General features: G+C 42.5%; 1 protein-coding gene across 1 annotated transcript in view; it reads right to left on the reverse strand.

Annotated features, from left to right (window-relative positions):
* Positions 1-26,097, reverse strand: part of TASP1 (taspase 1) — a 352,009-nt gene that overhangs the window by 88,932 nt on the left and 236,980 nt on the right. The window contains exon 11 of the mRNA XM_029593555.1: positions 17,256-17,366. Within this exon, the coding sequence (XP_029449415.1) occupies positions 17,256-17,366 (111 nt within the window). The remainder of the gene's footprint in view (positions 1-17,255; positions 17,367-26,097) is intronic.

A 26,097-nucleotide genomic window follows, 5' to 3' on the forward strand; every position in this document is an offset into this window, starting at 1 on the left:
GAAGATAAAGGATAAATATTTGCACCTCTGAAGACCTAACCTGTTAAAAGCTATATTATGGTTAATCACCAAGGATTTAGGCTGGAGTTTCAGAAGCAGCAGCTGTGGTGCTGGGTTTGGAGACTTGACAGACCTTCAGCCTTGAGCTTCAACCTGCTAACATCCATAGACAGATTCAGATGGTGTCTTTGAAAGGCAGTTTTTCCAGTAGATACAGAGGTTGACATGTATTGGTTGCATACTGCAGAGGAAATGGAGGCTGCTGGTGTGTTGGTTCTGGAATCAGGTGCAGATGGAACAGCTCTGGGTAGTTGGTGCTGGCCTCGGGAGAATATTTCTGTCACGGCAGCAGCTGTGGAGATGGGGGTGTCTGTGACTATGATTCATCTATGAATAGTTCTGCAGTGGCAGGAGCTGTAACCTCACTGGTGGCTGTCTCATCTATCGCGAGCCCAGGAGATCTACATACAGTTATACTGGGTACAAACCAGGAAACTAATTCTTCAGTCCTTAGAACCATGACCAAAAGAAACTATGGAAGCAAAGTCATAACAGAACTTACTGAAAGTTTATGGTTCACCTCGACATTGTTGTTACTGGGAGAATTATTTATTTGCAACATAATGTTGGGACAATGATGACAAAAGTCGACATAGAACACTGTAACAAGAGTAGATGCTTGAAAAATAAAATGCTGGGTTTACAAGCAATGGGGCACATTTTTAAAGCCCTATGCGCACCGAGCCTATTTTGCATAGGCCCGGCAACGCACGCAAAGCCCCAGGACACACATATGTCCCGGGACTTGAAAAAAGGGGTGGGGCGTGGCCAGAGGCCTTCGTAGGGCCGCTAGGCCAGGGGATTGCGCGCCAGTACTTGGCCGGCGCGTGCAACTTGTAAAATAAAAGTTGGTGTTTAAGGAAAGGCTAAGGGTGGGTTAGGTAGGGGAAGGTGGGAGGGGGGCGGAAGGAAAATTCCCTCCGAGGCCGCTCCCCCCCTTGCACGCGCCGATCCCGGATTTTATATCATGCGTGTGGCTGCGCGCACATGTTATAAAATCGGCGTACATTTGTGCACGACAGGTAGCGAGCATAAATGTACCCCGCGCGCGTAGGTTTAAAAATCCAGCCCAATGTCTTTCATAACAAAAAATTACAATGAAAAGGAACTCTGAGAATTTAGAAATTTTCTGAAAAATAACATAGAAGCACAGTAAATGTTGGCAGATAAAGACCAAAATGGCCCATCAGTCTGCTTAGCAAACTGTTTAGGGTTGTAACTGCTGCTCCATGCAGATTAGTTGCCATAGGTTATCCCAGTGCTTCCTTTCCATTCTCTTGCCTCTAGGGATTCTCTGTTTATACCACACTCTTTTGAATTCTGCCATTGTTTTCATCTACACCACATCCTGCAGGAGCACATTCCAGGCACCTAGCACCCTAAGAAAACTTTCTTGATGTTGTTGCTGAGTTTACCTGTCTGGAGCTTCATCTCATGTCTCATAGTTCTACAGCTTCCTTTCTACTGGAAAAGATTTGCTTTCAGGTATTTAAAAGTCTGTATTATATCCCCTTGTCTCTCATCTCCTCTAGGGTATATATATTTAGGTCCTCAAGTCTCATCTCAAATGTTTTTTTGGTTCAGTTCCTACACCATTTTGGTTGCCTCTTTCTGGACAGCTTCTATTCTGTCTCTATCCTTTTTGAGATATGATCTCCAGAACCCAACACTGTACTCCAGGTAAGACCTCATCAGTGACCAGGACATGGGCATTATCATCTCCTTTTTTCTCTTGGTTATGTCTCTCTCTATGCAGTCTAGCATCCCTCTGGCCCTAGTCACCCCTTTTTCACACTTCTTTGCTATTTTCATATCAGCAGGCTACAAACAGGAGAGACCAAGGTTACGTCCCATTGTCGCTCCTTGTGACCTTGGGCAAGTCACTTTACCCTCCACTGCCTCAGGTACAAATGTAGGGGATTATTTTCCAAGCCGCGATAGGTCCTTGTCGCGTGCATTAGGGTCTTATCGCACGCAATAAGGCTCTAACATATGCGATAAGGGCCTTAATGTGCGGTAAGATTTAAATTAGGGGTAGAGTTAGGGTGGGAATTATGGTAATTGGCAGCGGCACCACTGCCGGCGATGTTTTGAACAGTAGCGCGGGGAATAGCACCACCTTTTACGGTGGCGCTATGCCCGCGATAGCCTGCAGCCGGCTGCACCACAGCAGGCAAAACCGCTATCGCCCGACTGCCCCCTGCTTCACCCCCCCCACCAGGGTAGGGTTCATCATTCCGCACAGAATGATGAATCCTAGCCTTAGATTGTAAGCCCTCTGGGGATAGGGAAATATCTACAGTACCTGAATGATAATCCTTTCTGAAGTGATGAAAAGTGGTAATTAAAAATCTAAATAAATAATAAATAAATAAATAAACCCCATCCCATCACATATTTTTTGCACCTCAAATGCTTAACTTTGCACTTTTTGCTAGTGAATCTGAATGCCTCACATTTGAATATCCCTCAAGCTTTGAGGTCACCTCTCAATATGTCTACTATGCTGCAGATCTTCATAATTCACTAATTCTTTTTCCTTCTAACCTCTCTACAATATCAGTCACGAAGCTAATGAACAGAATCTGCCCCAGAACCCATCCCTGAGGCACTCCACTAATCACCTTTCTCTCCTCTGAGTGAATTCCATTTGCCAGCATCCTCTTATCTTTTATCACTCGACCAATTTCTAATCCAGTCCAACAACATGAGATCCACTCCAAGGTTGCTCATTTTATTCATGAGTCTTCACAAACAACAAAACCAGATAGGCATAAATTCAATCCATGAAAAGATGCGCTTAGAGACCTTCATAAAAAGAGTGAATCAAAATGTGCTTACTGAGGTGTTATATTTCACCAATGGTTACACATACCGAAGCATTAGAATGTTCACTCAATGTTTTTAATCATTGGTCTCTATACCATTTTGAACATAATCTAACAATGCTTAATGCACATCACACTTTTCTGGCAAATGGTACGTGAAACAGACATAATAAAAGCATATTTGTGTTCAGCTTGTAAAATATTCTTGTTTCAGCGAAGGTTGTGGAGGAAACAAAATGTTCCCAGAAATTTGTTTACCAGTGTTATTTAATTAATGTAATTGTTTATGGATTTTTTCTTCTAGTAACTTATCCAAACCTTTTTTAAACCCAGTTACACTGATGTAACCACATCCTCTGGCAATGAATTCCAGAACTTAACTATGAACTGAGTGAAAAAGAATTTTCTTCGATTTGTTTTAAATGAACTACTTGCTAAATTCATGGAGTGCCCCCTGGTCCTTCTATTATCTGAGAGAGTAAATAACCGATTTACATTAATTTGTCCAAGTTCTTTCATGATTTTGTAGACTTCTATCATATCCCCCCTTAGTTGTCTCTTCTCCAAACCGAACAGCCCTAAATTCTTTAGCCTTTCCTCACAGGGCAGCCATTCCATGCCCATTATTCTGGTCACCCTTCTCTGCACTTTCCCCAGTGCAGCTATATCCTTTTTGAGATACGGTGACCAGAAATGCACATAGTATTCAAGGTGCAGTCTCACCATGAAGAGATATAGAGGGACTATGACATCCTTCGTTTTATTTGTCATTCCCTTCTTAATAATTCCTAACATTCTTTTTGCTTTTTTTATTGCCACAGCACACTGAACAACGATTTCAACTTATTATCCACTGTGACACATAGATCTCTTGCCTGGATGGTAACTCCTAACATAGAACCTAAGATTGTATAACTACAGCAAGGGTTATTTTTCTCTATATACATCACTTTTCATTTGTCCACATTAAATTTCATTTGCCATTTGGAAGCCCAATCTTCCAGTCTCGCAAGGTCCTCCTAACTACTCTGCATAATTTTGTGTCATCCACAAATGTGATCACCTCACTCGTCATGCCCTTTCCAGATCATTTATAAATATATTAAAAAGCACTGGTCCTAGTACAGATCCCTGAGGCACTCCACTGTTTTACCTTTTTCTACTGAGTAAAACTAACCATTTAATCCTGCTTTCTGTTTCCTGTCTTTTAACCAGCTTGCAATCCACAAAACATCACCTCCTATCCCATGGCTTTTTAGTTTTCTTAGAAGCCTCTCATGCGGGACTTTGTTAAATGCCTTCTGAAAATCCAAATACATCACAACTACTGGCTCACCTTTGTCCACATGTTTATTCACCCCTTCAAAAAAATGTAGGTGATTTGTGAGGCAAGACTTCCCTTGGGTAAATCCATGTTGGCTGTGTCCCATCAAACCATGTCTATCTAAATGTTTTGTAATTTTGTTCTTTATAACAGTTTCCATGATTTGGGTACTTGCTAAGTACTTGTAGCCTGGATTGGCAATAAGGCACAAACTGGTTTCATCACTTTGGAGATAAATGGTGCTCCTTGGTTGCTTAATATCTCCTTGGGTAACCCAAACCGGGAAAAGACCTCAATCAAAGCTGTAGCTACTGTTTGAGTCTTCATATTCCACTAGGGGACAGCCCCTAGATACCTAGTCACGTAATCAAGGAAGACAAATATATTTGTTCCCTTGGCTGGACTTATCTAGGGGTCCTACCAAGTCCATATCAATCCTTTCAAAGGGTGTTTCTGTAATGAGCACTGGCACCAGAAGAGCCGATCGCTTGGCCACAGGTCTGGTCAGTTGATAGGAAGGATAGGACTAACAATAATCTTGAACCTACCAGTATACATCAGGTCAATAGAACTGGATCAGGATCTTTTCCTGAGTTTCTCTTCCCCTAGGTGGCCCCCTAGTAAATAGCTGTATGCTAATTACAATGCTTGTTAACTGGGATACAAAGAGCTGCTCAAATGTTTTGCCCTCAAATTCCCTTGGTTACTTGGTATATGTCTCCATTCATTATAAATAAGGGGGGGGGGGGAACTAGGTTTTGACCCTCTTTCCAAGAGACTAATTCTCCATTTACCATCTGTATGTGCTGAGATTTCCCTCCCCACCCCACTATGGGGAAACAATTATGGGGTCTTGCTGGACTTAGGAACACTCTTCGGACTCAGAAATTCTGTTCTAAGTGTTGTGTATAGTTATGTTTCTCTAGCCTATGTTCTCTATGAGGCTTGAGTGACTTAGGGTTTTTAATGTAGAAGTCTGGGTCTTCTAATAAAAAAAAAACAACAACAAAAAAACCCCCCTCTCAAAATGAGGTCATTTTTCTTAAGAACATAAAGAAAATGCCATACTGGGTCAGACCAAGGGTCCATCAAGCCCAGCATCCTGTTTCCAACAGTGGCCAATCCAGGCCATAAGAACCTGGCAAGTACCCAAAAACTAAGAGGCAACTGGATCAGATATATGCTGGCTCCAGAAAGTCTCAAAAGCCAGATAGTTTGTCTCGGTATTTCAGGATATGGAATCCAGGGCAGTACTCCTACTTCTATAATGGCTTGTCAAACTGGGATTTTTAACAAGGTGTGAATAGTCAGATATTGTCTTGTGCCCATGAATTCATGTGAGGGTCACTGTCTTCTCATAATCAATCTGTTTTCTTTTGACCAGTTTCCTCAGAGTTTTTACACTTCCTGAGTCTAGTAGGGCCTGTGTAGGGAAGCCATCCAGCTCCACTGTAACTACAAAAGTTGAAAACCCCTACTGGAAATGTCCACAAAAGAGCAGAAGCTTGGGGTAGGGATCCATCAGGTTGACATCCATGGGTTCATCCCTGATGTGGGAACAGTCATAGGCAAAGTGACCCCCTCCACCTCCACAGTTGAGGCAGGCACCTTAAGGTGTCAATCTTTCCATGTGCTTTTTCCTTCTATTCTCATAACCTAGCGAGAGATCAAGGCTTCAGAGATTATGGGGTTCAGCCATTCCTTGAACAATGGGGTGTATAAGAATCCGACTCCTCGGGTCTCTTCTCCTCTTTTGCTTTGCAATTCTTCTTGGCTGGTGTCAACCTGGGCCAATATCCATGATATCCAAGAAATGCTCCACTAGCGAGACTATCTCCTTCAGGGTTGAACCTGTCTCCACACCCATTCTTAGACCCATTTGGGGAGGAATGTTACTAACTGTCCATTATGTCTACCTCCAGTCCTGTTTTGCTATCAGGTTTTGTGACCACCAGCATCTGTCCCTTAACATCTGGTCCAGGACTTTCTGCTAGTCCATTTACATTTTATTTTATTAAAATTTATGAATCGCCTAACATTTAAAAAGTCTAGGCGATGAACAAGAGTACAGTCATAACAAAACATACAAACAAAATAATACATTCATATAAAATTAATCTTAAAATCAAATATAAAAACATAAGTAAAATAAAAGCAGGTAATTAAAAACAAACCAATAATAACATTACAACATAAGAATAAAAATAAATATTAAAGTAAAAATAGAATTAACAATAGAACAGGTTGAACAAAAAGGTTTTAATTTGTTTTCTGAAATTTCTGGAGACACATTGTCTAATGTCAATTGGGAAACAATTCCAGAGGGATGGGCCCTGCAACGGAGAAAGCACATTTGCGGGTCATATGGAGTTGCGCAACCTTAGGGGAGGGCACCTCAAGTAGGCCACGCTGGGAGGAGCGAAGAGCTCTTGTTGGTTGATAAAATTTCAGTATAGTGTTAGCCCAATGACATGTTTGATCATTAAGTAGTTTAAAAATGAGCACTGCAATCTTGTATTTGACTTGATCACTGACAGAAAGTCAATGCAGGTCAATTAAGGTCGAGGACTCAAGACCCCTAAAACATTTCTGATACCACTCTTTAGAAAGCTGCAGACTATCAAGTATGGCAGCCTTTACCTCCTGACAGTCTTGGGCCTGTTGGTTAAGGGATTGATATGCTGCCTGGGCCTCACCAGTTAAATAAGGATCAACCTCATGGCCTACTGGGTCATGGACACAAGAAACAGAAAGGAAGATGATCTATCGAAGCCGTGAGGGTTAAGAAAGAGACAGATGCAAAAGTTCTTGATAAATATTTACTGAAGAAATGAATTGCCCAGTGGATGCCCTTTTTTTGTTTGATAAATATTTATTGAAGAAATGAATTGCACAGTGGATGCCTGACTCTGGCCTGAGTTTCGCCCAGAAATAGGGGGCTGCTTAAGCAAAAAATATTAATTATCAGTGTTCATATTAGGCATTTGGTACCTTAGTTACTGCTAATGTTATCCTGGAATTCCAGACCAGTGAGAAATGGTCTTTTGATATTTATTGTCAGCTCTTATAAATCTAAAAAGCTGATTAGTTAATTGTTGCCAACCTTTAAAATTTCCTTTGACATACAAAAACGCTAAAGTTTAAACAATGTAGGTAAATCAATCAATTGATTTTAACACGATTTACGTCGGATATCAAGCATTTAGACAGTTTGGTAAAAACAGCTAAGATAAAAAAAATTTTTTTTGGTAGTTTACCTATATTGTTTTAACTTTAGCGTTTAGATGAGCGCTTAGGTGAGTGATGGAGTCCGCCATTGCTCTGACTTGGTCAGCCTTTGGTGAGATAGGCAGGGTTTCTGATCTTCTGTTCTAATATAACAGGATGCATTGGGAGATCCAAGATGATAGGGTTCTCTTGTCGACGGGAAGCCCGGGAGCAATCAGGTTGAAGGAGACCGAGTTGGGAGGCCCTCCAAATGTGTGCACCGTTTGTAGTAAGCTAAGGCACGTCTGCAATCCCTCGTGTGAAGCCGTCTTTCCGTTTTGGATTTGTGCGGTTTCGGGAAGAAGGTCAGTAAGGTGATTGCTGGTTGAGGTGGAATGCTGATACCACCTTGGGAAGGAAGGAAGGATGAGTAGAACTCCAGGTATGGTGAATAGTAGACCAATGCTTGTGTTCACTGACCCTCCTTGCTGGGACTTTCCAGGAGAGATACCTCATGAGACTGCTGTCCAGAGGTTTGAAGGGCAGAAGCATCAACTGTTCTAGAACTAGGTTGAGATCCCACGGAACTGGAGGCTTCTGAACTGGTGGGCGAAGCCGTAGAATGCCCTTCATGAATCTGGAGATGAGTGGGTGGCATGACACTGGGAAGCCATCATGAGGGAGGTGGTAAGCTGCAATAGCGCTGACATGCACTCTGACAGATGCCGTTGCCGCCAGTCCTGCCTGGTATAGAAAGTGGAGGTAGTCCATCAGGCGTTCCCGGGGGGCAGGAGAAAGGGTCTAGTCCATGCTCTCCGCACCACTTTGCGTATCTGATCTACTTGGCTTGGTAGTTTTTTCTGGTGGAGTACTTCCTGGAGGACACCAATACATCTTGAATTGGTAGTAGTAGGTTTAGGTATGTCAATACTGTCCTTTCAATCTCCACGCTGTCAAATGGAGGAGCACATGGGGTAAAATAAGGGACCCTCCGTCCTGTGATACCAGGTTCCGAGCATGCCCGAGGGGCACTGGCTGCTTGCTTGATCGGCGGACTAGGTGGGCGTACCACGGTTGCCGGGATCATGCCGGAGCTATGAGAATGAGATTGGCTCTGTCCATGATGCATTTCTGGATGGTCCTCGATGAGTGGGATGGGGGCAAATGCATATAGCAGTCCTTCCGTCCACGGGATGAGAAGTGTCCTGTGCTACACAGTGCTTGCTGGGGTAGATGGAGCAGAAAGCGGGCACTTTCCTGTTGCTCTCCGTGGTGAAGAGATCTATGGAGTGGTGGCCCCACACTTGAAAGAGGTGGTCTGCCACCTCCTGGTTGAGTTCCCAATTGTGGGGATGGAAAATCCTGTTGAGTCTGTCTGCTCTTGAGTTTCCTATACTGGGGAGATAAGTCGCTTGGAGTGTGATAGACTACCCTTCCACCCATTCCAAGATGTAAATGGCTTCTCGATAGAACCTCCATGAACCAGACCTCCCTACCTTGTTTATGTAAAACATCACCACCTGGTTGTCTGTGTGGACCATGACTGTCTTTACCCGTAGGGTGTCCCTGAACGGCATACCTGATCACTTGCAGTTCCAACAGGTTTATTTGCTGCATTCTCTCCCAGTCTGACAATCAGCCTTGGGTTTGAAACTGATCTATGTAGGCACCCCAGCCTTTGATCGAGGCTTCTGTGATCAGGATGACCTGATGAACCAGCTGTTGGAGAGGCATTCCCATAAACAGTGTCATAGGGCACAGTTACCACTGGAGAGATCCCTTTTCATGCTCGTGGTGGCCTTGACCCATTGTGATTAGGGGGTGCAGATGCTGTGTCCACTGTGTTTTCAGGCCCCATTGTAGTCAGCACATATTTATTATTTATTTATTTATTCATTTAAGGCTTTTCTTTACCGACATTCGTCAGAGACATCATGCCGGTTTACATCAAACAGGGGGAACAGAGAAATCAGTTACATAAAACAGGGAGCAACAACTTGGAGATGCAAATGTAATATGCAAGTTTGAAGGGATAGAGGAATTAGTAAATTAACCTAGAACTAAAGCTGATATATAATACAGATGAAACAGTGAAGGAACTATTTACAAGTCATTTATCAATGTATTAAGTAGTGTGGGGCAGTGGCGGGTGGCTAGGAAAGTGGGCATACGGTATACATGGAGAAAAGCTGGGGAGCTAGTTGAATGCCTGTTGGAAGAGCCAGGTCTTTAATCTTTTTTGAACATATGTGAGTTTGGTTCTAATCGTAGAGTGGGAGGCATTGAGTTCCAAATTGTGGGTCCTGCAATGGAGAGCACCCGATCTTTTGTGGAGCTGAGGTGTGAGTTTAGAAGGAGGTGTATGTATGGTCCCTTTGTAGGTGGATCTGGTGGGTCTGTTAGAGGAGTGAAAAAAGAGAGAATTATTCAACCAGTTGAAGTCATGGTTGTAAAGGGTTTTGTGAATGATGGTGAGACTTTTGTAAAGGATTCTGAATGAGATGGGGAGCCAGTGGAGGTCTCTTAGGATGGGAGTGATGTGGTCAATTTTACGTGTATTGGTGAGGATTCTGGCTGCAGCGTTCTGTAGCATTTGGATTGGTTTGATGGATGAGTTGGGTAGGCCTAGCAGGAGGGAGTTTCAGTAGTCGGTTTTTGAGAAAATGAGAGCTTGGAGAACCGTGCAGAAATCATTGTAGTAGAGTAGGGGTCGGAGTTTCTTGAGTACATGAAGTTTGTAAAAACATTCTGTGGTGGTGGTGGTGGTGTTGATGAATTTTTTTTAAGTTGAGCTGATTATCTATGACGACTCCCAGGTTTTGTGCATTTTGAGAGAACTGTGATGCATTGGGGTTAGCGATTGTGTTAGCAATGGAGTTGGTTGTTGAAATGAGTGATATAAGAAGGAGCTCTGTTTTTGCCATATTGAGGGCAAGATTGAGAGTCATGAGGAGAGAGTTGATTGATGCAAGGCAGTTGTCCCACTTTTTTTTAAAGCATTAGGGAGGGAGTTCATTACAGGGAAAAGAATTTGGACATCGTCCGCATAAATGAAATGAGTGAGGCCTAGGTCAGTTAGGAGCTGACAGACTGGTAACATATAAATGTTGAACAAGGTGGAGGATAGGGATGAGCCTTGGGGGACTCCTCTGGTAGTGTTCAGGGGGTCTGATATACTGTTTCCAAGTTTGACCTTGAATTGTCTATTTTCAAGGTATGAATTGAACCAGCTCAGGGCAATTCCAGAAATGCCAATATTTTGTAGTTGGTATAGCATAATTTCATGGTTAATAGTGTCAAATGCAGTTGAGATGTCAAGCATGGCTAAGATATAAGAATGACCTTTGTCCATGCCTTTGAGTAGGGTATCAGAGAGGGTGATTAGGAGTTTTTCAGTGAAGTATTTTCAGAATCCAAATTGGGATGAGGATAGTATTTTATGTTGCTCTAAGTGATCTGAGAGACGGATGTTTGCTACCTTTTCCATGATCTTAGCTAGGAAGGGCAAGTTGGATATTGGGCGATAATTAGCAAGTTCAGCAGGGTCGATGTTTACTTTTTTAAGAATGGGTTTATCAATAGCTTGTTTTAGTGTGGTGGGGACTTTACCAGTGGTGAGGGACCATGTAGGGGCTTTGCCAGCGGTGAGGCACCATATAGACTGACGCCGCCAAGTGCCCCAGGACAGTTAACACTTGTCGGGCTGGGGTGTATGTAACGGACAGCAGCTGTGTAGCCAGGATCCACAGAGCATGACCCCTGTATTCCGGCAGGGACACCTTGCCTACTTTCGTGTTGATTACTGCCCCAATAAACTGACGGGTTTGGGTTGGTTGTAAGTTGGACTTTTTGTACTTGATAAGCAAGCCCAACTCTTCCAGGCCTTGAATGGTGATTCATAGGCTGCGTTGCAGGGAGGATGGGTGTGGGGCAACTAGCAGCCAGTCGTCAAGTTAAGGAAACAGCTGTATTCCCTGTTCCTGAGATGGGCCACCACCACTGCTAAGCACTTGGTAAAGACTCTCGGGGATGACGAAAGTCTGAATGGGAGTACTTTGTACTGCAAATGGTGCCCATTGACTTGAAAGCAGAGGTACTGCCAACAGTACAATGGATGGAGATGTGGGCATACGCATCCTTTAGGTCTAGCACACTCATCCAGTCGTTGGGCTGTAAAAAGGGTAAGATGGACTTGAGAGAAGTCATCTTGAACTTTTCCTTGCAAATGAATCTGTTGAGCATCCATAGGTCCAGGATGGGGCGAAGGCCTCCCGATTTCTTAGGAATGAGGAAGTATGGGGAATAAAATCCACGATTCCACAAGGAAATGGGGAGTCGGTGGATGCAGTCCTGGTGAAGCAGTCTGGAGACTTCCTCTTTGATGGCATTTCCGCTGCATGCTCCATCCCCCTGCAGCCGTTTGAGATGTAGGAGGGTCGGTGTTATTTTGAAATTCAGGGTATAGCCCTCTTTGATGATCTGAAGTACCCAGCAGTTGGTCATAATTTCCTCCCAGGATCAATAAAAATGGGAGTGTATTCCTCCCACGGTTAGCGGTGGAGATGGTTTGGGTGTTCCTAAAACCCCTGCTGGGTTTTGGAGATGGTTGGGTCCGTGGGGCCTCGCAGAAGGCGCAAGTTGCATTGTCGACCACGGCTTTGCGTTTGTCGTGGTCCCCTAGGTGGTTGGTACGACTGCGGGTAAAAGGTGGAGGAGAGCAACAAGCCCTTAACCGCCAGAGAGGTACATGGGACTTGATGGTCTGTGAGTCTTCCCTGCTTTGATGCACTCTTCGCTGATGCATAGTGCTTCAGAGATGGATCCCTGCGTCGAAACTTCGACAGATGCTCTTCGGTGCCTCGATCCTGCCTCGTGTTACTTATGACTCGACACATGTTGTCAGAGGGGCGTCGTGCAGGTGCGTCGATGAGTTGGCGTCGCCCGAGACTTGCATGGGTCATGGAAGTTGTGGATCTTCTGGCGCACCCGTATCAAAGCGGCGTGGGCACGCTTCTGCAGGGCTCTTGAGTTGCCTGAGGGGCCTGCTGAGGAGGCATTTTTTTCCCTTGATCTTGGGGGTTCCTGACTCGGCCTCGGAGAGGACTGAGGGGATCCTTGAGGTGGCTCTGGAATACAGGATCCTGACTGCTTCTTTCAGCTTCTCTATCTTTGCTATCCGCTGCCTGCGTCTGACAGAGAGAATATAGGATACAGCAGAAGTAGAAAAGAGACTACAGATCCATCATTGGAACAACAGTCCTGTGAAACAATTAGAAAAGTATCCTTTCTTCTGGACTGTGATTCAACTGTATCCCCTTTTTAAAGAAGGTATCTTCCATGAGATTCATTTGCAATTTACAAAGTATCTTTCTCGAAGTCCAGCTCTATTGCAAATGTGTCATTGTTTCATTACAAGCACTCTGTATATATTTTGACAATATTTTATGTCGATATCTATACATGTTATAAATGCATGACACTACAGAAAGTTTAGAAGCAGTGTGAATGAGGAATGATTGACTAGGGCAATTGATAAATGTGTGTTATTATGCCAATTTTATTTTTTGAATTATGTTTAATAGTTTTGACATTCGTTGCCATTGTGTAAATAAAGCTTGCAACATTAAGCATTTTTCAAATCATTTAAAACATTAGTGGCGTTATTTACCCTATTTTAGGGTTCTCTGAAGAATATACCATTTTAGGTACTCACATTTTTATTTTATTTAAAGCCTAGATCCAATATTTTATATATACACACACATACACACACTGGACAACAAACATTACCGACAAATATACACAAAACCATCTGCAAAAAAAATAAATTCAAGTAAAAAGGGGAAAAAGGCTTTTTTCAAAGGAAGGTTTACAAAAATAAGAAAGTACTCAAACAATCTAAAGATAAATAATATATCTTTAGTAATACTTCATCATTTCTCCAGATAGCCTATGGATATCATCAAGATACAACACGGGTAGAAACAAGGCATCCACTCTTCAAGGTAACCCAACATATTTTACCCATTAGGGCTTCATCAGGGGTGTCAGTTACATTGTCCAAGAATAACTCAGCATTCAAATAGGATACATCATTTTATTTCTTTTTCTGTGTTCATGTATAATTGTTTTTTTGGTCCCTCATTCAGCAAGTGTAGATGTATCTTTTGTGAATCTTTAGAAGTTTTTTGTGGCTTACTGCATATGATTTAGTTTGAATTTTGTACTTATTTATCATGATTATTCATTTTTTGTTATGTTTTGACCTTTTTTTTAACCCAGATCAACTTAACACTTATCTAGTTAATTAAAGATCTGAATCTATAGAGCAATTCTATAGATGTTACAAATTCCTTTCTTCCATTATTAAAGGATTAACATTTTTAGTGAGCAATGATTTAGATGATTTTGGATACAGCTTCTGAGGATGTAACAGATATTTGTAACTATGTGTTTATCAAAGAACATATATAAAGGGTTTTTTTCTATTTAAGCACCTATCAAAATTATCCAGATCTCTAATTCAGATGATAAAATTCTATCTTCTTGATTAACTTTTCTATTCCTGGATCACCCTCTTTCTGCCTGGGGGCTCAAAATAATATGAGATTAAGTTTCTTATTGTATTTTTTATTGTCTCTTTTTAATTACTGTGGTCTTTCTTCGATAATGTGATTATGACATGATAATGTTTTATTAATTTTTAAAAAATAAAAAAATAAAGCAAACAACCAACCATCAATATGGTTGGCTTAGAAGATTAGTGGGTACAAATTTAAGGACAGATAGAGAACACAGGCATGAATTCTTCAGAATTCTTCAGAATTCTTCAGAAAAGTTTGTTTTTATTGTATTTATTTATTTATTTGCTTCCAATAATATTTCGCTTTCCAATTTGTAGGCCAATCTTTTAAAAGATGAAATAAAGCTTTGATTTTTAATGAGGTCAATATTCAAAACCCATTTATACAGATAAATTATTAGTTATCCATCTAAATGACTTAGCCAGCTAAATTCACCCTTTAGCTGGCTAAATTCTAGCTGGCTAATAAGATAGAATTTAGCTGGATAAGTTAGGGGTGATTTAGGAGCGTAATTGGGAAGAGATAAGTTAGCCAGTTAAGTTAACTGGCTAACTCCAATATACAGTTAGCTGGATAACTTAGCCGGCTAAGTCTAGTCAAGTCAAACAGCTAACCTAAAGTTAGCTGGCTAACTACTGTATTTTTTGCTCCATAAGAAGCACCTGACCATAAAACGTACCTAGGATTCAGAGGGGGAAAATTAAAAAAAAAAAAATGGCGTGCTAAACCGGCTCTGTTCCCAGGCATCTCTGTGTGTCTTATGGAGCAAATTAGGGGTGTGCATACATTTTGTTTGTCCCCATTTCGTTTTCGGGTCAGGGGAGGGCCATTTCAGTCCACTCCCTGGATCAGAAAACTTTTATCGTTCTCTTTGTCTGGAAAAAAAAAATAAAAAACAAAACCCCACCCCAACCCTTTAAATTTAACTAACTACAACCCCCCACCCTCCTGACCCCTACCCCCCTAGACTTGTCAAAAGTCCCTGGTGGTCCAGCGGGGGTCCGGGAGCCATATCCTGCTCTTGGGCCGTTGGCTGCCAGTAATCAAAATGGCGCTAGTAACTCCTGTGACATAGTAAGGACAAAGGGCCACCGGCGCCATTTTGATTACTGGCAGCCGAAGGCCCAAGAGCAGGAGATCGCTCCCGGACCCCCGCTGGACCACCAGGGACTTTTGGCAAGTCTTGGGGGGAGGGGAGTCAGGAGGATGGGGGGTTGTAGTTAATTATTATTTTTTTTTTTATATTTGCTCCATAAGATGCACAGACATTTCCCCCCCACTTTTGCGTAAAAAAAGTGCGTCTTTGGGTAAAAAAAAGTGCGAAAAAAACAGTAATTAACCCCTAGATTCATCAAAATGCTATAAATTTCACATGACTAACACCCGTGATAGGTAAATGGGTGTGGCTAGGGTAATTTTTTAGTTAATGTACTGTGTGCTATTTTAGTAGTTCGCATAGGATTTTTATCGCAATACCTCCTGGGAAGAGGGGGAGAAGGGGAGGGGGAGAGATAGAGAGAGAAACTCTTTATAAGGCTCTCATATAAGTCAACTATATCACTATAGGAGCGTCATCTAGTAATTCAAGGTGAGGTTTTGGTGGTGGTTTAGAGTTTTGGGGCCAGTTTTACATGCACAGTCAGACATACAAACAGCCCCTGGGTGCTATCAAACTAGGGCAAGAGTACTTTGTAGAAATCTCATCTTTGTGCATCTTTCCTCATTCCAAATCGCATCAAATCTCCACTGATGTGTATTATGCTATTTGCACATTTGTAAAACTGGCCCCAAAACCCTAGACCACCACCAAAACATCACCTTGAGTTACTAGATGACCCCCCTATAGTGGTATAAATAGATGACTAATATGTGTGCTACCCCAGAGGCTTTCTCTCTCTTTCTCTACTCCACTCCACTCTCCTCTCTCCTGTCAAAAACGGGATTTGTTTCAGGCATATCGCACAGCTTAACACCAGGAAAAAAAGGTGTAGTTATTTCCGGCATTAAAACGTGTGATAACGTAGGTCATAGTATATCGCACGCAATGTTAAATATCCCTAATTTTTACAAACCCCACCCAAACTCCTCCCCTTTGACAAAAATTTAAAAACTTCCATCCGCATCTCGCGATGTGATAAATAGGGGTCGATTTTAAAAATAGCACGTGGCCATCCATGTGCATGTGGTTCCCGGCGCATGCATGTTATAAAATCTGGTGTCTGCACGCACATGTGCGCCAGATTTTAAAATCCGCATGCATATGTGCAGGCAGCATGCGCGGGGGAGGGGGGGGGGAATTTTCCCTAAATACACGTGGCAACGCAATCGGGCCGCCTCCCCCAGTTCCCTCCCAGTCCGCTCCAATTAAGAAACGGACTGGGAGGGAACTTCCCTATCCCTCTACCTAACCTTCCTCCCTCTTTCCCCTAACCCCTTCCTATCTACTTTCTTTTTTTTTTTTTTGTTTCATTACTTCCTGCTCCTCTGGAGCAGCAGTAATCTGCGTGTGCTGGCCAGATGCCGGCACACTTCACCGGGCAGCATAGAATGGCGCTGTCCCAACCTGCCCCCCCCCCGCCCAACCCTTTGGAGAAGCCCGGGACTTGTGTGCGTACCGGGGTTTATACACGAGGCTGGGCCTATTTTAAAATGCGCGCAGTGCGCACAAGGCCCAGCCACCCTGCATAAACCCCAGTTTTTATGCATGTGGGCCATTGAAAATTTGGGCTATAATGCATGCATTATCGCAGGCGTTAGGGCCCTAACGCCCACGATAACGTCAAAACGCATTTTGATGAATGATCCTGTAAGATATCTGGCTATATTCAATAGTGTGACTACACTGTTAACTGGATAAGTTTATCCAGCTAACTTTGCTATCCGGACTGTGTCTGCATATAGAGACCTCATTATCTTTATGTGGACAATTTTCACAGTATGTGCCATTTGTTGCGAGGATTTTGTTCTATTCTTATAAAATAGCAAGTAGGCTTGTCTAAAAATATTAAATAAAACAGGTTTTATAGACTATCCAGTTAACAAAATTCCTGTTTTGACCTCTTTTCCATTGCCTTTCTTTTTTTCAATAATCCAAAAGCAACAGAATTAGTCAAAGAAAATGTACTGTGTAGTGACGAAACATAGGTAGTTAATATAATGGTTTTTTGGGGCTTTTTTTACTATATTAGAACTATGAACCATTTGCCTTTGAAACAAAATACCTAAAGAAAATCTAATCTGCCATACACTTACCGATAAACTTGTTTTGCATAGTCTCTAGCAAAGCTTGGTGAGCATCTTCAGCCTGCAGAGCATTGGAGCATTCTCTGGCCAATATGGTCCGTACAAGGTGCTCTCCACAGCCTGCACAGAAAAAGTAGAAATAAAAAAAGTTATGAAGGTAAGCGCCTTGCCTTTCAATTAACATAGAGACAATTATTCTTTAATTTAAACCAGGAAGAAAAAATAAGTATCAAAACTAGCTCAAACCTGTCAAAATTCCTCAGCCCATTTTTCCCTTTGCCTCAGCCTGACCCAAGCACCTGTGATACCCCCTCCTTCCAAGCCCCACCCCAGCACTCCCTTCTCTCCTCACCAGCCTAGCCCTAACACAATTTGATATTTCTCTCCAGCCCTACTCCAGTACTTCCTTTCCCCCTCCACCCTCACATACTATGAACCCCCTCCCTAACTTGATCTAGGCACACTGACACACCCCAGCCCAACCCCACCATACTCTGATCCTCTTCACTATCCTGACCCCAACACTCCATTCCCTCCTCACTGGTTCAGTGCCAGACTCTCTGATCATCTCCACTGTCTGACCCCAGCACATCCTGACCCCTACCCCCAGCCTGATATCAGCAATTCCTTCTCCCCCCCCCCCCCCATCCTCAGCCCAATCCCAGCACTCCTTACCTCCCCATTCTGAGCACACTCCAGACTCCCTTCCTAAACCAACCCCAGCACATTCCCTTCCCCACCACACTCAGAATTCCTGTTTTATTCCTGTTTTCTTGCTTATCTGATGCCTAGAAATATGGAGTGTATCATTTTATTCTTTCAGACTACAAAATAATTATACATCTATGAGGTATACAATTCTGAGTTGATCCTTTTGTAGACTCTTGCTGCTGAGGATATAAAAGTAAACCAGAGCAACTATAAATTACCACCACAAAGATCTAATATGATACTACCACTCAAGTTACCAGTTTGTTCTATTTGCAGATGACAGAAAATGACTATAACACATGCCTTCTTTCCCCTTTTTGGTGCAATACCGTACTTTCTCCATTTGAGGACTAATCATAGATTAGGATAAATTATTTTATTCTGTTTACTTATGAACTCTAATAGACCTACTATTTTTTATAACTTTGGTTAGGATTAATTTCACACCTATTTGTATAAGATCACTAATAGATACAGTTATACACAATTTTCCAAACCCCTTTTTTAGTTTATAAAATGTGTTTTTGTATCTATTAAGTGTGCATTCTATAAAGAATCCTGTTGCCTTAGTTAATAATTAGCAACTAAAACTAATTACCTGAAAGATGTACATCAATGCAAAACTTATGAATTATAATCTGGTTTATGTTTTCAGGAAAAGGGTTGCTCACAATTTTAATTGAATAACCTGTGTGATTTTGAGTAATGCTACTATTTTATTACCACTGTTACCATAAACGGCCATGAAAGCATGTAAATAAAATAATTCAAAGAACTTTTTTCCTTTCTTCTGCAGAAAAGCTCTATCCTACTACTATGCCTTGCAATAAGAATGCTTATTTTCTATAAGGCATTTATAGATGAAAGAACATTGTATACTGTCAGCATAGTACTACCACCCACTGATATCTATTAGATGTGATTTTATTTTGCCATCAAAATGATTACAACTGACAATTAGAACATGAATTATTACTTAGAAATCAACTCAAACTTTATTGATTAGTAATTATTTATAATAAAGCCGATTTCAATGCTGGAAAAGCTAAACATGCAAATTAGACTGCCAATGTACAGATTAGATCTAACCAGCAAAGGTCAGATTAGGCCCTGTTTTGAAGATAGCAGAGACAATTAGCAGAAGACTCTACTAAGTTAGAAATGTTTTCCTGAAAGCCAACAGTAAGGGAGAATATTTGTTAGCAGAAGTCCCCCGGTTCCTCTACCCTCATCAGTGCTACTTTCAGTATAGTACTCTACCATGGAACTACTGGACTATAACTACATCTTCTAGAGACCATGTCTTTTTAACACTTCCCAAGTTAAGCTCCATCATAATTCCTTATCATTCACCTTTACCTGAAAAACTTACTCAATTTTTTTTTTTGCTTAGATGTCAATACTTCATTCACTCCTACTGCTGAACTTCTCTCATCTCAAATATCATTCTTTTGATGTTGAGTTCATTCCTTTTCATTCATTATCTTGCATCTTCTACATACAAGTTCCTAGTCACTGTTTTTAACTGCAATTACCTGCCAGTCAACATAGTGCTCTGTCACTCTTCTTTCTTTATCCGATCTCCCTCTTATGTCCTCTCTTCTCACTTCCTCTCCTTCTTGCCATCATTATATAACAAACAATAAGTCTACTATATTTACTTCCTATCTTTATAATCTTCTTCTTCACCCTACCTTTTTTGACCAGATTAGATCTGCTCTAATCTCGGTCTTTTCCACTACCCTTGATATTACTACTTGTCTCTTATGCAATTATTTAGGTCTCCAGTATTTCCATCTTTGCTTACTTCATTCCCTCTGCAACTTCTACAGACTAGAGGGCAGCTGAGCTCTTAGCTCTCTATCATCTCCATGCCAAATCATTTCTACAAAGCCACCTCCTTTCTTAAGTACAGTAATTATTGGGTGGTTTTGGCTGTTAATTTGTGTCTCCAAATTCATTTCCCACCCTGAATATTCCTTTTTGTTTCAATGATTTTGCCCACTTTTTCTAAAATCTGTGGTATCCATGTCTCCCTACACATTATTTTTTTTACTTTTCTGAGATTCCTGCCTGTCTTGGCTTACCACGTCTATCTACTCCACCCATGTTCTTCTTCTGTTGCTTCTAGTTTCATTAACTCATCTTTTCTGCTTGCCCTTCTTTCACACACATTCACCCATATCCCTGCTGTTCCTTTAACTCGTGTCCTTTTTCCCATTCCTGATTCATTTTATCAACCTCCCCCCTGTATTATTAACATCTTTCCCATCTAATTTAAAAGGGCTTGCTACCCCAATTCGCTTTTACTATTTCTCTCTAAAATTTTCTTACATGCTGTTTACATTAAGCACTCTCTCTGGCACTGTGTATATCACCTTTTCTTTGGTAGCTCAAGGCGAGTTACATTTAGGTATAACTGAACTCTATAAATTCACTTTGATAACACCATTATGTGTAAACTGCTATTGTTTCTAATGCTGACCAATCATTCCTCTACTCTTCTCACATTATTTGATCTTTTAATTGCATTTGATACCATTCATTTATCTCTTGTTCATAATCTAGCTTTACTTTCTTGGGTTTCCTCTTAACTATTTATTCCAGGTCTCCTGAAAAAAGCAAACTTCCCAACCCATCGTTATTTTCTGTGTGAGTACTTTGAGGGTCTATATTTGACTCTTCTTTTTTTCATTATATACTTTCCCACTAGATCTTATTTACAGCTTTCAACTGCCCTACAATTTCTAAGCTGTTATACCTATTGTTTACTCTTTCTACCATGTCCTAGTTCTCTACTTTTACTGTTTTTAGGACAGTCAATCTCAGGATCAAACTAGATAAGACAGTTCTTATTTTCCCTCTTTCTACTTAACTTCCATTTCTCTCCTTTTTACCCTATTTAGTCTTCATTTACTCTATTTGTTGCTATGAACCTGGGTATTGAGAAATTACTATTTAACTGATAATTTCCTTTTCTTTAGGACAGTCAGATGAATCCAGAACAAGTGGGTTATGCACCTCTACCAGCAGATAGAGTTGGAGCAAACTGACATCACAGTATATATACTCCTGCAGTAACATCAGCCTACCAGTATTCTCTTCAAAAGCAACTGTGGACAGACTAACAAAACTTGATTAAACAGATAATTTCAATTCTCAGCCAACAGGCAACACTGAGCTCAGACAAGAATGTATTAACACTAGTCTAGGGACTGGACTAACACTTATCAGTAATCTCTGTAACACATAGTAACACAAGAAGACCATCGTACAATCATTTGGCAGCCAAGGGAGGGAAGGTGGATTCATCTGACTGTCCTAAAGAAAAGGAAATTATCAGGTAAGTAGTAATTTCTCATTTCTTAGCGTCCAGTCAGATGAATCCAGAACAAATGGGATATACCCAAGCTACTCCCGAATAGGGCAGGAGGCTGCCTGCGGGCCAGTCTAAACCGCACGTGCAAAGGCTGTGTCCTCCCAGGCCTGCACATCCAGATGATAATACATGGAAAAGGTGTGTAACAAGGACCATATCACAGCTCAGAAAATGTCAACGGGAGACAATTTCACTTCCACCCATGACACTGCCTGAGCCCTAGTGGAATGAGCCCTGACCTGACTAGGAAATGGCTTCCCAGCATCAGTGTATGCAGTCATGATTACCTCCTTAATCCAGTGGGCTATGGTAGCCTGCGAGGTCAGCTATCCCTGCCTAGTACCACTGTGAAGGACAAACAGGCGATTTGTCTTCTGAAAAGGCTTAGTAACCTCCAGATTACCAGACAATATGTCTCTTGACATACAAGGGTCGCAGCAGACAATACTACTCTACATCTCTTTCTCTGTCCAGAGAAGGCAGGGAGATGGACTGATTCAAATGAAAGTCAGTGACCATCTTCGGTAGAAAGAAAGGAATATTATGCAGCTGTATCACCCCTGGAGTCACCCGGAGGAATGGCTCCCAGCAAGACAAGGCCTGCAATTTGGAAACCCTACAGATAGAACAAATTATCACAAGAAACACAATTTTCAAAGTCAGTAACCGCAAGGTCAGGTTACGCATCAGTCTATGAAATCCAAAACCAAATTAAAACTCCATAAAGGCACCACAAACGAGTATGAAGATGTTTCACTCCTTTCAGGAAATGGGCCACATCAGGATAAGCTGACAAGGATATGCCATTCACCTGACCTCTGAAACAGGCGAGAGCCGCTATTTGTACCTTTAAGGAATTAAGTGCCAAGTCTTTATTCAAGCCATCCTGCAAAAATTCCAAAATGAGTGGGATCTTGACCGAACAAGGAAGAGTACCTCAATCAGTATCACTGCCACAGAGTATCCATGTTTCAGCAAGTGAGCCCTTTCAAGGGCTGTATTGTAAGACAAAATTGATTCAGATCTTTGTGAAGAATAGAACCCTGCTGCAACAGATCCCTGTGTGCCAGAAGTTGAAGGAGCAATTCTGCCAGGAACCTTCGCAGATCCGGATACCACAGTCTCCTGGGCCAGTTCGGAGCAACCAAGAGTACCATCCCTCTGTGGCGCTTAATCCTTTGGACTAATCTGCCCAACAGGGGCCATGGAGGAAAGGCGTATAGCAACTAATCTTCCGGCCACTCTCGCACCAAGGCATAGATCCCCAACGACTTCGGATTTCTCCTGTGACTTAAGAATCGCAGAACTTTCGCATTGTGAGAAGTTGCCAGCAGGTCTATAAATGGGAGACCCCAGCAATAGAGAATCAGCTGAAATGCCTCTTTTCATAGTGCCCATTCCCCTGGGTCCAGACTTCACTGGCTGAGAGCCTGCTCTTACATGGTCTTTTCCTTCTATATGCGAGGCCGAGATCATCTGGAGATGTAGTTTGGCCCATTCCATAAGTTGATCTAATTCCTGCAACACTTATTGGCTCTTGGTTCCACCCTGCCGATAAATGTAAGCCACAGTCGTTGCGTTGTCCAACATTATCCAGACTGCTCGACCCTACAGCCTGTCACTGAACTGCAATCATTCAAGCCAGACTGCCCTGGCTTCCAAACAACTGATGTTCCAGAGAGACTTTTCTGCATCCCAGAGCCTTTGTGCTGTCAGCTCCTGACAGTGAGCTCCCCGACCACGGAGGCTCACATCTGTCATCAGTACTAGCCAGTCCAGTGATGCTAGGGAAATTCCTTTCCTTAGATGATCCAGCTGTAGCCACTACTGCAGGCAGGAGACCTCCATCAGCAGGTGAAGTCGAACCAAATAGTCCCAGAGACTGTGAGTTCCACCAAGACAACAGGGAGCACTGAAGAGGATGTTCATGTGCTCTTGCCATTGGTACCACTTCCAGAGTTGCCGCCATTAAACCAAGTACCTGCTGGTAGGACCATATGGTCGGGTATAGAGTGTTCATCAATAAACGTAGCTGTGCCATCAACTTTTGAATTCGAGCTTCTGGCAGGAAAACCTTGCCCTGCTTCATGTCAAACTGAATCCCAAGGTATTCCAATGACTAAGCAGGCTGACGAATGCTCTTGGCTAGATTTACCACCCAGCTGAGCTCCTGCAATAGGGAGATCACCTTGTGGGTCACCAGGAGGCTCTCTTCCAGCAACGGCTTAAATCAGTCAGTCATCCAGATATGGTTTACTAGGATCCCATCCTTTCTCAATTCTGCCGCAACTACCACCATTACCTTAGAAAAGGTCCTGGGAGCGGTGGCCAGACCAAAAGGCAGTGCCCAAAACTGATAATGGCGTGCCAGAACTGCAAACCACAGAAAGCATTGATGCTCTAGTCGAATGGGAATGCGAAGATACATTTCGGATAGGTCCAAAGAGATCAGAAAGTCCCCCAACTGCACCACCATTATCACCGAGCACAAGGTCTCCATGCGAAAATGCGTCACCTGCAAATGACAGTTGACATTTTTAGATCCAGGATGGGATGAAAGTATCCCTCTTTCCTGGGCACAACAAAATTAATTGAATATCTCCCCATATTTTCTTGAGATGCAGGCACTGGAATCCCAGCTCTCAGACTGAGAAGCCTTGCCAATGTATCATCTACTGCCTGCTTCTTCTGCGGAAAGTGGCTAGGGAGACCATGAACACACCCCGATGAATACTGTGAAACTCCAGCACATATCCTTCTCATATCACCTCCAGAACCCATTGATCCAATGTGATCTTGACTCACCTCTGATCGAAGAGAGAGAGGCATCCCCCTATCTCCTGTTCACAGGGGAGGGTTGGCAACCCTTCATTGGGAGGCTTGGGAGGATCCACTTCCTAAGCCCGCAGCCCTTCTGGGCTGTCTGGGACGAAAGGACTGAGACCTACCAAAAGGCCAAGTCTTCTGAAAGGTTGCTCCTCTATAGGGTCGAAAACGCTTGGATTCCCTAGCACGACCTCTCATGCTATTCTCTAGTAACCAAGGAACTGGTGATTTGCCCCACTTACTGGCCAGTTTCTCCAACTCGCTCCTAAACAAGAGCAAGCCTTTAAAAGGCAATTTCGTGAAGTTAGCCTTGGAGGTCACATCAGCCGACCAGTTTCTCAGCCATAACGGACGCCTGGCTGCTGTTACTGAAGCCACCCCTCTAGCTGAGGTGTGGACCAAATTGCAGCCTGCATCTGCCAAGAAAGTGGCCGCTGGTTTCATAACTACCCTGGAATTCACCCCAGAGTTATTAACCTCTTGAGACAAAAGTATACAAGAGTGAGACACCAGGGAACAACAAGATGCTTCAAATGCCTGTTTAAGGATAGTTTCAATCCTTCTATTGTGTACATCCTTCAAGGCCGCTCTTCCCTCTAAGGGGATAGTTGTCCGCTTAGAGCCTGTACATACAAGTGCATCCACCTTCGGAAAATGTAAATGCTTTCTTACCACCGGATCCAGAGGGTACAAGGCCTTCCAAAACCCAACCTCCTTTGAAATTAGCCTCTGGGACGCCCCACTCAAGATCAATCAATTCTTGATTGACCTCCATCACAGGGAAAAAAACAAGGCTTTACGAAGAGAAACCAAAATGAGATATTTCTTTAGCTCAGACATAGAATCTGCCCCAGGTACTCCCAGCATTTTCAAGATCTGGGAAATGAGGGCCGGCAATTCATCTCTATGGAAGAACTGTAGCATTTCTAATCCTGGAGGAATTCTAATCCTGGAGGATTCTAATCCTGGAGGAATTCTAATCCTGGAGGAATTTCTTCAAGAGAGTCAGGATCGACTTTTTTTTTTTTTTTTTTTTTAATTTTTATATACCGAGATTCGATCTGATATATCACATCGGTTTACATTCAGGTACTGTAGGACATCAACATCTGTGCCATCTGGATCACTATCAGGCAGTCCCACTGCCGCTCTAGGGATACTCCAGCGCTTAACAGTAGATCCCGGCAAGGTTTGCACCTGTGACTCTGCCCTGGGAGCATTGGACGGGGCTGAGGACTGTGCCTGAAGAAAGGATTACAATCCCTGGAAAAATTCTACCAATGAAAATGTACAAGTATCCAGACCAGAAGGTACTTGAGGTGTACTCACTGAGCTGCCTTCCCCTGCTGAAGAACCAGTTAGGGGAGTTCCAAAATCAGGCACCCCACCTGTAAGGGAAACTGCAGAATCAGCTGCAGCACTGACATTCGGCCTGGAGTAGAGATGACCTGACTATCTATCCTTGAGTATTGTTTAGACTGGAACTGCTGGCAGGGATAGTGAGTAATCCTATCCTGCACGCACACTTGTTGACATTGGACTATAAAGGACGAACAGCTATGGCTGCAAAACGGGGAGAGCGAGAAACATACTTTCACTTTGCTGGTATGCAAAGTGCTGCGTGTCCTTTGTAGACGTACAAAGTGACAGGGTCCCTTTTGCCTGTGGTGGGCTCTCTCTCTGAGGCAGGCTGATGAAAAGGGTGTTGTGAGTATTGGCCGAAATATTGTGCACGGATACAGATGAATATGCTTAGAATTGTTCTTGATGCTTAGAACTGTATATGCTTAGAACTGTATACTTTAGTGTTTAGAACTGTATATTTTAATGCTTAGAACTGTATATTTTAGTGCTTAGAACTGTATACCTTTAATACTTAGAATTATTAAGATTGTATATCAATAAACATATTATTTTACTTTTACCTTATTCTCG

This window comes from Rhinatrema bivittatum, chromosome 3 (assembly GCF_901001135.1).
Source record: "Rhinatrema bivittatum chromosome 3, aRhiBiv1.1, whole genome shotgun sequence".
Lineage (NCBI taxonomy): Eukaryota > Metazoa > Chordata > Amphibia > Gymnophiona > Rhinatrematidae > Rhinatrema > Rhinatrema bivittatum.